Here is a 12,342-nt window from a genome sequence, read left to right as displayed (position 1 = left end):
CAGCATAGATGAAGGCAGCATAGATGTGTCCTCTGCTGTCTTTGATATCCTCTGCTGCCTTTGATATCCCGCAAAGCTTTCCATTCTGTAAAAGTTGAGCTAGAAAAATAAAGATGGTGTACGAAAGTTGCGCTGGTCAGTTTGTGTGTAAATGTGCATTTTTGAGCAACATTTTCCACTTTTGATGTCATTTCTAGCGTGAAATTACTACTGTAGTAATTAAATTTTTGTTTGCTTCTCACCAAAGCTTGCGCTATTTTGCGGTAGATCATTAAACTGTTACGCTGGCTCAAAAGTCTGTCCGAAATCAGTTTCGTGAGGTGCCTTCATGCTAGGGCTGCACAATTAATGGAATTTCTAATCGCGATTAGGATTACGGATCCCACGATTTCGTAATCATTCAAAGGCGCGATTACAAGGAAAAAAAATCCACTTACATTATTCTGCGTGTTTTACAGGTGCGTTATGAGAATGTCACGTTGTGAGAGGCGAATCACGAGTTCACGACCATTACAGAGTGTAAAATGTCTAACCCAGCATAAAAGGAGCTACCAGTGATGTAGGCGTACACTGATATGTCGAATGCACGCGAAACACCAGCAGCACCCGCCATTTTTAAAAAGCCGTGCCCACAGCCTATATATTTACTCCACGAACTAACTCTACAAACATGGAAAACAGTGTTAGATGGCTCTCAACCGTACGCAATGAAGAAAATCCAGGGCGACTTTGAGCAGACCAAGCGAAACACGATTACGTATTTATGCTAAGCTAGCGACATTGGGCATCAACCACACGGCAAAAGCTAATACTTTTTTATATACTGTCTATTTTCTTCGTTTAACAGTTCTATCTAATAACGTATTAGACAGGACTGTTAAACAGATTGTAAACTAATGAAGACGGAGAATGCGAGCACTGTGCGCTCAGGATCTGTCTGAACTGTTCTCAGCGCCGTCAAAATAAAAGTAACAACAACAAGCGCAGTTTACTTCACTTCAGGCCTAGGGGAACATTAGTTCTCTGGTGGCAAAATCCCCTATTATGCATGCATATGTTGACTTTTTATTATTATTATTATTATTTAAAGAAGAAACCAAACCTGTATATAGTTGACATTTGAGGTTTAATGCTATAGAAAAACAATAAAAAATTGTGTTTTCAGATTGTTTTTTTATTTTTATACAAAAATATGGCATGCAGTTGCTTCAAACAATGGTATAAATTTATAATATAATATATTATAATATATAATATATATAGTATAATATATTTTCAATACATCCTTGACCCATTTACAAATGGGTCACAGTTTCTGGGTCAGTGACATGGAACAAAATGCACTTTATAACACATATATAACACAATGTAAATTGTGATAATCATAATTAATAATCGCAATTACAATTTCAAAGGAATAATCGACAATTATGATTTTTGTCATAATCGTGCAGCCCTACTTCATGCACAAATGCTGCCGTACAAGTCATTGGCAGTGAGGCAACAAGTCAGCTGCCTAGGTTTTCGGATGCAGCCTTGTTTCCTTGCCGCCTTATCAGGCAATGACTTTGCAGGCAGTGTTTGTGCACAAAGGTACCTCAGTAAACTGATTTCATACAGATGTCTTAGGCAGCGTAACGGTTTAATGATCAACAGCAAAATAGAGAGAGCTTTAATGAAAACTAAGCAAATATAATTACTACAATAGTAATATCTAGCTAGAAATGAAAAGTGGAAAACGTTGGTCATACACATACATTTACACACAAACTGGCCACCAACAACCGCAACTTTCGGACACCATCTTTATTTTTTAGCTCACATGATTGTGGGATATCAAAGGCAGCAACGGAAACTGCTTTTAAAAAATCAGATGAAGTTATCTCAGGAGACAGGAAGTGAAGCTAACATTGGATTCGGACGTGCCTTAATGCCTTACCTTGTAATGCATCCTCCAAAGGCAGCATTTTTAAGTTTTCAGACGCAGCCCCTGACAACTAATGACTGAACTAAAGCAAACAGTGACAATAAAAACAAAGACTTAAAAAAAAAACTAGACAAGACAAAACAGAATATGATCGTGACAGTGTGTATTTATGCATTGGTTGTATTGATTAAGCTTACAAATAGCATATAGTTGTGTATTTAATGCATGCACTTAGGAGCTCTTCATATACAGTGTTTGCAGATCAGAGTTGTGTAGAGTTGAGAGGATGCATGTTATTCTTGTGAAAAGAGGAGACAGAAGTCCCTTCTGTGGTTTGGGTATTTTTTTCTTTAGAACATTATTTTCCATTTACAAATGGGTCACAGTTTCTGGGTCAGTGACATGAAACAAAATGCACTTTATAACATATTAAAACCAAGTCACATCAAAGTCTCATAGGTGTTTTTATTTTTATTTTACATTGCTTCAAAAATAAGTACAAAACATTGGAATGGAGCCCATTTGCAACTGACAAGTTTAATATATTTATTTCAATTTATTACATTTATTACAAGAGTAACATGTCTTTCTGTGTTCGTCAACACGTCATGCGTCGGGTCAGAGGTCACTCTTCCGCCAGAACTAGACACAGGTGTTGCCGGAAGCCAGTTTATGAAGTTTTAAATTTGGATATTTTACTTACAAAAGTTTGGATATTTTACTTATTTTACTTCGCTTCAGAAGTCCTTTATTAACCCCCTTAAGCCATGTGGATTACTTTAATGATGGATGGATGCACTTTTTTTTTTTTTGAGCTTCAAAATCTCAAGCCCCATTCACTACCATTATAAAGCTTGAGAGCCAGGATATTTTTTAATATAACTCCGATTGTGTTCGTCTGAAAGAATATAGTCATATACACCTAGTATGGCTTGAGGGTGAGTAAATCATGGGATAATTTTCATTTTTGGGTGAACTATCCCTTTAAGAGGAAAGTGAATAATTTTCTCATTTATTGATTTTTTACCATTTCATAAGATCTGCCGTATTTTGCATTTAGTGCAGTATTGATTATATAAGCATAAATCTTCAGCTTCTGCCAATCTAACGGTGTTTTGGGTGTCGTTGGTCTTTGGCTTCGACATCGGGGCAACAAGGGGGGTTTTATCCCAAATACTATCCTTTTACCTACCAGAACTTGATGAAAAAATGATTGAAATGATCAGCTTGAACAAAACTTAAACAGAACTTAGAATTCAAAGTCATTTGTCTCAATATGTCATTTCAGAGATTCTTAGTAGCTGCATGCAGTGACTTTGTGGACTACTTTTAGTGCAAATAGTGACAAATAGGTTTAGTGTTTTATGGGAAAAAACAAAAGGCCTTTAACCCTTAAGGAACTTTAGCCCTGTTGTGCCTGTACATGCCAGTCCATAGGAAGACTTTAATTCTGTTTGAAAATAATGTAAACTTTTTCTGGTTTTACATTTTGGATGAAAAGGCTGTTATATTTAGTAGAAAAAAAAACTGTTTATACAAATGACCATAAAAGAGCTGTGTTGCTTGTCACATCAGACATGAATGTGGTCTGGATGTGGGTGTATGTGCATACAATGTGTTTCTGTGGTTGTGTGTTTGAGTACAATGTGTGTCTGTGGTTGTCTCAGTGTCACTTAGTAGGAAAAGAATATGATGCTTCTTGTAAGTCCTTGTATGGTCATGTTGTTACAATACAGTTTACAAAGAAACATGCATAGTTGTGCTTTTGATACTGCATTTGTAGGAGCTCTTCATATACAGTATTTGTGGATGGATTTGTGCATGTGTGAGAGGATGCATATAGTGCCATGAGAGCTTGTCTGAAACAAGAAAGTCTTTTAATCCAACGTACTGTAACTACTTCCATTTGTTGTTTACACAGTTTGTGGATAATGTGAATATTTTTTAAATATTTTTTTTTTTTTTTTTACATCGCTTTAAAAATAACTATTTCCTGTCCTATGGGAGAACAGAGAGGACTTTTTGGTGCCCTCTGGTGTTTATCCTGGGCACACCAGCTGGTGATCGTGTCATAAGAATATAGATTATGGTTGTAATACATTTTTTAATAGGATTAATTCTGTAAGAGATAAATTTACTGTTAGAGTTCAGAAAAAATCAAGCATAAAAATAATTCACCGTGGTTCAATGAGAATTTATGGAAGCTGGTGAAAAATAGGGATTCAGCATTAACTCTGAGAAAAAAAGTTATTCGAGAGCTAAGATTAGCTAATTCCAGTTACTATCTTCATCTAATGAACAAGGCAAAAGGCAATAATTTGTAAAAACGTAGGCCTAAATACTCTTTTACAGAAGGAACCAAATTTTATACGAGATTTTAAGCTTAAAGTTCAGGGAAAGCTAAATGAAGACAATTATGCCATTGCTTAGGTTTTTTTTTTTTTTTTTTTAATTATTATTATTAATTCTGTTCATGATTTAAGGGAAAAATTTTAAGAAGGGAAATAAATATTCTTCCGATTGATGATGTGGGTAAAGGTTTTAATCTAACCATGACTAATGAAATGCAAGTCAACAAAATTATTAACTTATTAAAAAATTCTAAACGTAGAGATGCTCATCAATTTGACACTATGTTTGTAATAGCTCACAAAGAAATTGTCATTACTCATTTCATTAATTTGTCATTTCACCTTTCCAAGTGCATGGAAACAAGTCAGTGTTACTAATATTTTTAAATCTGGAGATCTTGATGAAGTTAATAATTATAAGCATACTGCCAGTACTCTTAAATGTTGTGGAGAAGATAGTTTTCGAAACAACTGACAAGTTTGGTTTACATTGTATGCAGTTTGGTTTCAGAGTAAATTAGTTCACAAAGGAAGATTAGTGGTTGCTATATTTTTAGACCTGCGTAAAGCCTTTGATAGTTAATCACAAAGTTTTTCTTTTTAAATTAGAATCTCAACAGTAACGTCCTTGTACCCACACTTCAGGTTTACATTTCACAAATTGCTCAATAGCAAATAAAACAACAACGTCTCTGGGATAGCAGATAAGGGACTTCTCTTGAGCTGTTTCTCTCTGCTCCGTTTTAACATTGTGTAACAAGTAAACCACGCTGCCACTAATTGGAATCAGCTGCAGATGATTTGAAGCGCTGCTTGGCAGAGAGAGAGAAAGAGAGGGAGGAGAGAACAACATGTGAACATCCAAAACATACACAATTACATCACAGGACGTAACACTGAACATTGGAAAACAAAAGGAATGTTCTTCTCTAAAACAAATTTTCATTCTCCCAGTGTTGATATTTTTATTAATGGTGAAAAGATAGAAATTGTTACGCAAACTTTGGTGAAGTTCAATTATCTCGGACTCAAATCTTAGTTTTAAAAACATGTAAAGAAAATGGTGAGGACTATTAAATATAACTTTTGGACAAATTAGACAATGTCTCTCCATTGATGTAGCTAGGCTAAGTCTTTCATGCTCGCTACGATCCCTTCTTATACTGTTTGTCATGTTGGGTCAAGCTGGTGAAACTGATTAAATCCTTAAATCCCAATATAAACATAGCCTACTTTAAAAATTTTAGATAAAAAACAAATCACTATTATCATTGTAGGATCTTAGAGAAACATACATTTTTGGGTTTTGACCATTTTAGATTTGGTTAATGGTTCTAAAAACTCTGAGATCTAGATTATCATTCATAAGTGATTGCGCTGTTTCTTTTCATCATTCTGATTTTGGACTATCGTCTTTCTCAGTGAAAGCTGCTACTCCTTAGGTTATACTGTAAAAGGATGTACATCTATTGGTCTTTTTAAATTGAAGCTTAAATCTTTTTTAAAATCTACACAACTCTGTAAACATTGACATGGTTGAAGTTTAATTGACTTTTTATTTGTTTTATTTATTTATTTTTGCCCCTGGTACAGTAGGATGTGTATGTATGTTTTTTGGAACTGTTTGTGTTATTTTATTATTTATGTAAGCAATGACTTGCTGGATGACTGCGGATGAAAATTTGCCTTGGGCTACAATGCATGAAATGGAAACATTATACATGGTCCCTTTTCAAATAAATAAATAAACTAAACTAAAATATATTGAGAGATTTTTCATCAATTGAATAAGTAAGGATAGTTAAGAGAAAACACACTGTACTGAATATATAGCTTGTGTCTGATTGTAGGATGTGAGGAGCTGCTGGATTCAGTGCAGCAGGAAGTAGGAGAGCAGAGAACAGCAGAGGAACAGGAAGCTCTGGGAGACACTCTGAGCACCGTTACACAGGTTCCCCTCACAACATGAGACGCTCCCGAGGTTAAGATTATTAAATGCTAAAGCAGCAGCATCACAGATGGATTTAGAAATGCAGCCTTTATGAAGCAATGACTGGCCATCCAAAGTCACTGCTGAAAAGAAAGAAAACAAATCAAATGTTTAAAATTGTTGATGCATGGAGATACAAAAATAACATCAATTTTCATCCTTTTCCAGTTTTTTTTTTTTTTTTTTTTTACCTGTTGATTTAATGCAGCGGTCTTCAGTCCCTGAACAGCTCAATGTGTTTGAGCAGCTCTGTCCATCACAATAAAAACATTTCTTTCCATTGGGGACAGTAGTGCTGAGAGGATCTACAGGAGGATAAGTATTATTTTATTTTCTCTACTTTCTGTATTTTCTGTAAAATATCTAATGAAACAACGCTCCTTTAGCGGCTCCATTAAATCAGTTCATGACAGAAAGCCACACATTCGTTTTATTGTCATTTGGAAGTAAAATGAGTGTTGACTTTAAAGAAGATAGTCAGTTGCACATGATCATTGAAGGACAATACCTGGAGCATCTTGGACATTACACAGGTCTGTGTCACAACAGGAAGAAGTCATCTTTGAACTGCCTAAGTTCATGGACCCATTTTGACAGGCAGGAACACAACCTTTAATTTTCACTTTAGCACCAATGTCACCTAAAAAGATGAATAATACAGGAAAGACCAATTAAACTGTAAAATTGTCAACATGTAGCTTTTTTTTCACTTCAAACTATTTTTAAATACAAAACATCTAAGAGAAATATAAGAAATCTATGCAGAAGATTTTGTAAATTCCGCCAGAAAAACAAGTAAATAATAGCTGCATCTCCACCAGTGAAATATAACAGTAAATTTCAATCCATCATATTGGACTTACCGATTTGTGTCACTGTTGTTGAACTCACGCACTGAGTAGATCCACTGGGACATGTTGTTACCTCCTGATCTGCACAAGAACCCTTCAGACCTATGCACGCATAACAGCTGAGAGAGTGTCCTTTAGTAATAAAACAGAGAGAGATGCATCAGTGATCTGTTATTATTCTCATTTACATTACAATCACTATTTGTCTTTATACCTGCAGCAAAAAGAATGAAGAGAAGAAAAACTGAGATTTGCAGATCCATCTTTGATCAGGAGGAGAATGAAATAACGTGTGTCTGTTTCAGTGTCAATTTTATATCTTATCAAAAGAGGAGGGTCTTCATTTGAAAATGTGTGTGAGTATGCCCATAAAATGGGTCTAGGGCGGGTCTAGACATTTTGAGCAATACTTCAGTGCAAACATATTGAAAATAAACACCTAAGCATTCATTTTTAACCAGCCCCAGGTAACAACAGACTGGAGAACTGGGGAGGAAGTGGCAGCACCAGCAGATTGCTTTAGCGAAGACCAGACGAGAGCACAGTGACTCAGAGGCCGACTGTTGGTATGCTTCCAGGAACAGGGTGGGCAAACAAGCTCAAGAATGCCAGACCATTCTGGGGTGCGTTTCCCGAAAGCATCATTAGCCAATTATTGTTGCAAGTTCCGTTGTTATCAGCATAGTTTAACGAGTCGGTGATTCACGAAACTATAGCTCCAATAAACATTCGCAAAGTTGTGTGGTTGGAAGGACAGCTCTCGAGCTGTGGTCAGAAGCATAGGCTACTTCTTGTTTGCATGACATGTGGACTTAATAAATCATTGTCTTGAGCAAAATAAGCACTTCACTACAATCTATATATTTTATTTCGCATGCACAAATGTCATTTACGTCAAGACATTGAAAGCACCGTTTTTAAAGTGTGCGCATGTGCGTACGTGCTCTGGTAAGAACGAGCCAATGCTTTGAATCTGGAAATAAAGTAAATAACCGAGAAAAATGAAATTAGTCCTCAGATGCCATATCCGTCAAAACATCTAGCATTAATTCGATCTCAAACGGATTCATAAACAGTCGTGACTAGCTAGTGAGTTTCTTCAGCGATGCATCGTAGTGAAGCAGCGAGTTACGTCTTTGTACGGGAAACGAACCTCTGGCTGCCAGGAAAACAGCGGGAATGAGAAGTATCAGGTTGCAATGAAGGACTGGAAGAGGAGGAGAGACAACAGGAGAAAAATAATAATAAAAAAAAATCCATTGACAATGACTAGAGTAACGAAACAAAATATAAAAACGACAAAAATAAACGACAAAACTATGAAGTAAATAGCGAGCGTTAAGTGATCATAATTTTCCATAGCGCTATATTCGGTATGATAGCCTACAAGTCTGCTTAAAAGTAGCGTTTATAACACCACAGGGCTCTGAATTAACTTTTTTACTTGGTAGCACTGGTGCTCCCAACTTCAAAAAGAGCACCAGCAAAATCTAGGGGCAGCACATTAAGTCTCAACTCAGCTTTATTTATATAGCACCAATAAAAACAACAGTTGTTGACCAAGGTGCTGTACAGTATAACAAACTATAACACCATGTACAACATAAATTACAGCACAAAACAAACCAGACACAGCACACATCAACAACAATTAAAAGCCAGAGAAAAAAGATGGGTTTTGAGTTTTGTTTTAAACTCATGTAGTGTAGAGGCATTTCTAATAAAAATAGGTAGAGTATTCCAGAGTTTTGGTGCAGCAACAGCAAAGGCTCGGTCTCCTCTTGATTTCAGTCTAGCCAGAGGAACGTTCAACTGTCTCTGGTTGGCAGAACTAAGAGACCTTCCAGGATTACGAACAGATAGTAAATCAGTAATATATACAGGAGCTAAACCATTCAGAGCTTTAAAAACCAGCAACAAAACTTTAAAATCAATTCTGTAATGAATTGGGAGCTAATGCAAAGATATCAGTACCGGGGTAATATGCTCTCATTTATGCACACCAGTAAGCAGCCTAGCAGCAGCGTTTTGTACCATTTGGAGACGGCTAAGAGATGCTTGTTTAATATCTATATAAAAGGAATTACAATAATCAAGCCTTGATGAAATAAAAGCATGACATTAAGTCTTGTCATGTGCTTTCAGTAAAAAAGTTGCTCGTCCATAAAAAATAGGATTTTTGTAAATAGGCTATAATTTATTCTGAAGCAATATTCTCATCAGTGTTCTATCAGCTTTGACATATTTAAATCTGCATATTTGTGATATTTAACAATTTTTTCCCTAATCTTATTAAATGTATGCTTCATCTTTCATTTTAAATTCTTAAATTTGAATTACAATAATAAGACACTATCGGGCTGTTACCAATTAAATTAATTCATTTACACTGAAAAATTACAACTGCATTAAATAATGTTATGAGATTGTTTTTTTTTTTTTTATGAATAGGCCTATATAAATAAGAAATGTTAGAAAGAATGATACTTTCAAACATAAAAGTTAAACCGCCAGTAGGTGGCGGCAGGTGACCATTTTAATGAGTGAGTCATCGAGTCATTTATTCAAATGATTCGCTCAAAAGGCTGACTCAATCAAGAATGAGGCAGTTGTTTATGAATGGGTCATTGAATCTTTGAATCTTTGACTCAACCGATTCGTTCAAAACACTGATTCATTCATTAGCTAAAAACACACAGTTGAGTGTCGCTGTGAGATGCGCTATGGTTCTGCTGCGATCTTTGTTTGGAACAATTTTTGCTGTCAAAACAAGACAGCAAACTTGCTTATTGAACTGTTGTATGAAATCAGTCACATTTTCACTCGTGATGGTGTTCATGAAAACAGCACTCTTGGCTGTGTAATGTTGCCGAACTGTATCATATATCGTTATAAATATAAAATTTCTTCATTTTGAATTTTAACCGCAGTATGTTAACTGAGTTTCTTTGTCTGTGCTGCGCTCATTTGTTTCAATTTCTCTTCTAGAGGCTGCGCGAGCCTCAAAAGCAAACTTGTTACTGTCATTAGTATAAATTATACATTAGTATGTTGAGGCCATTGTATTTCATGTCGAGCTTGAAATACAATGGCTGGAGTGAACTGAAGGGTTGGTTCACCCAAAAATGAAAATTATGTCATCATTTACTCACCTGCATGTCGTTCCACACCCCTAAGACCTTCGTTTATCTTCGGAACACAAATTAAGATATTTTTGATAAAATCCGATGACTCAGTAAGGCCTGCATCGCCAGCAATAACACTCCCTTTTTCAGTGCCCAGAAAGCTACTAAAACATATTTAAAACAGTCCATGTGACTACAGTGGTTCAACTTTAATGTTATGAAGCGACGAGAAGGTGACGAAAGGTGATGTAATATTTTATTTCATAAAATGTCACATCAGAATTTTACTGCAAAAAATCAAATCAGGACACCACAGAGAAGTACAGAGAAACTACAAGCTCTATATTCAGTACAGTGTGTCTGACTGTAGGATGTGAAGAGCTGCTGGATTCAGTGCAGCAGGAAGTAGGAGAGCAGAGAACAGCAGAGGAACAGGAAGCTCTGGGAGACACTCTGAGCACCGTTACACAGGTTCCCCTCACAACATGAGATGCTCTCAACATTTCTAACCGATGTTGTGGCATCACAAATGGATTTAGTAACACAGCCTTTTACCATCGTTGTCTGGCCTCCAGAAGTCGCTGATGAAAAGAAAGAAAAGAAAAACAAAGGTTGATTCAGTCTTAAGAGTAACCAGTCCTACTTGACCCACTGTCATAGCACCTCTTGAGATCTGTGATAAATCGTGATTAATCACAATTAAAAACGTAAGTTTTTATGTTTTTTAATATATTTTATAATGTAATTGCACAGTTAATCTCTAAATTAATGTAGAAACAACATAAAGACAGTATATTTTAAATACTTTTTATGAATGAAGGCCAGTACAGGGCTCAACGCTAAGGATTTTTTCTACTGGCCCGGTCGGGCCAGTGGTTCAAATTTTTACTTGACCCGCCAAAATTTTCACTTGCCCCACAACAAAAAGTTAATAAAGTAAAAGAAAAGAAAATGGGCCTATTAAAGGAACATTCCACTTTTTTTGAAAATAGGCTAATTTTCCAACTCCCCTAGAGTTAAACAGTTGAGTTTTACCGTTTTCGAATCCATTCAGCCGATCTCCGGGTCTGGCGGTACCACTTTTAGCATAGCTTAGCATATTTCATTGAATCTGATTAGACCGTTAGCGTCTCGCTCAAAAATGACAAAAGAGTTTCGATATTTTTCCTATTTAAAACTTGACTCTTCTGTAGTTATATCGTGTACTAAGACCAACGGAAAATGAAAAGTTGCGATTTTCTAGGCCGATATGGCTAGGAACTATACTCTCATTCCGGTGTAATAATCAAGGAACTTTGCTGCCGTACCATGGGTGCAGCAGGCGCAATTATATTCCTTTAAACAAGCCTAGTTATTGTTTTTGTTGTTTTTGATACATGTAACCTTAATAAATAGGGTTATGACACCAAAAGCTACTAGATTAACTCACTTAAATTTTTAAATATTGTTAGACAAATAAACAGTAAGTAATAAAATAGTAACAAATAATCAAATTATGAGTAATAGCAAAAATAAATACAACAGAACAAACATATAAATGAAATAAACGGTGCTTTTCAAGTTTTTCATGTAGGTTTAAACAGGTGATTTTCAGGTACAGAAATTGTAATCTAATGTATAACTAACTATATAACTATAGATTAACTTTAATAAATCTTTATTTAATATTTAATCAGTCAAGAGCAGTTACAGATGCATAAATAATATTTTGAAATGTTGAAAATATAAAACGTTGAATACTGGTATTTGAAATTCTTTTAAAAAATGAAAAGACACTTTAAACGTGAAATTAAACCCGCCAGTAGGTGGCAGCAAGTCCCTGTTAATGAACGAGTCATTGACATTCAACCGATTCATTCAAACGGCTGATTCATTCAGGAAGTGTTTCTCAGAGACGCAAAACAATTCTGTGTGGACTTTGGAACTATTTTCGTAGGCGAAATAGAGCGAAACAGGCGATTTGGTGTCTAAAATGTAAGTCACTTGATATTAAGTTCTTGTTCATTAAACTGTACGCTGTATAAAATCAATATCACATTTGTAATCGTGCTGATATTTGGAGAAAAACGGTGCTCTTTGTTTAATATTGGTTAACTAT

General features: G+C 35.5%; 2 protein-coding genes and 1 long non-coding RNA gene across 5 annotated transcripts in view; 1 reads left to right on the top strand and 2 right to left on the bottom strand.

Moving 5' to 3' along the window:
• LOC127503785 (uncharacterized) overlaps positions 1–12,342 on the top strand; it is a 67,219-nt gene that overhangs the window by 32,802 nt on the left and 22,075 nt on the right. The gene's annotated exons all lie outside the window — the stretch shown is intronic.
• LOC127503764 (prostate stem cell antigen-like) overlaps positions 1–12,342 on the bottom strand; it is a 29,505-nt gene that overhangs the window by 15,016 nt on the left and 2,147 nt on the right. The window contains exon 5 of the mRNA XM_051877884.1: positions 10,601–10,825. Coding sequence (XP_051733844.1) covers positions 10,635–10,825 — 191 coding nt within the window. The 3' untranslated portion in view covers positions 10,601–10,634. The remainder of the gene's footprint in view (positions 1–10,600; positions 10,826–12,342) is intronic.
• On the bottom strand, positions 2,375–7,474 carry LOC127503758 (ly6/PLAUR domain-containing protein 8-like). 2 transcript variants are annotated; one of them, XM_051877870.1, is made up of 5 exons: positions 7,334–7,474; positions 7,132–7,251; positions 6,777–6,908; positions 6,460–6,573; positions 2,375–6,351 (listed from the first exon to the last, which is right to left on the bottom strand). In XM_051877870.1, exons 1-5 carry the CDS (start codon positions 7,380–7,382, stop codon positions 6,149–6,151), a joined length of 618 nt encoding a protein of 205 aa, XP_051733830.1. In that variant the 5' UTR covers positions 7,383–7,474; the 3' UTR covers positions 2,375–6,148. The 2 variants fall into 2 exon arrangements, with proteins under 2 accessions (XP_051733830.1, XP_051733831.1); XM_051877871.1 differs by having other exon boundaries at positions 2,375–6,348.

Source organism: Ctenopharyngodon idella, chromosome 21 (assembly GCF_019924925.1).
Source record: "Ctenopharyngodon idella isolate HZGC_01 chromosome 21, HZGC01, whole genome shotgun sequence".
Classification (NCBI taxonomy): Eukaryota; Metazoa; Chordata; class Actinopteri; order Cypriniformes; family Xenocyprididae; genus Ctenopharyngodon; species Ctenopharyngodon idella.
Note: the sequence above shows the minus strand (reverse complement) of the source record. Positions and strands in the feature narration are given on the sequence as shown.

What these genes read in the sequence shown, in the direction of transcription:
- LOC127503758 (XM_051877870.1), bottom strand. Translation starts at nt 7,382, where the DNA reads ATGGATCTGCAAATCTCAGTTTTTCTTCTCTTCATTCTTTTTGCTGCA. An exon ending in AACAACAGTGACACAAATCG is followed by an intron (nt 6,909 to 7,131) that starts GTAAGTCCAATA and finishes TCATCTTTTTAG; the next exon opens with GTGACATTGGTGCTAAAGTG. An exon ending in TAATGTCCAAGATGCTCCAG is followed by an intron (nt 6,574 to 6,776) that starts GTATTGTCCTTC and finishes ATCCTCCTGTAG; the next exon opens with ATCCTCTCAGCACTACTGTC.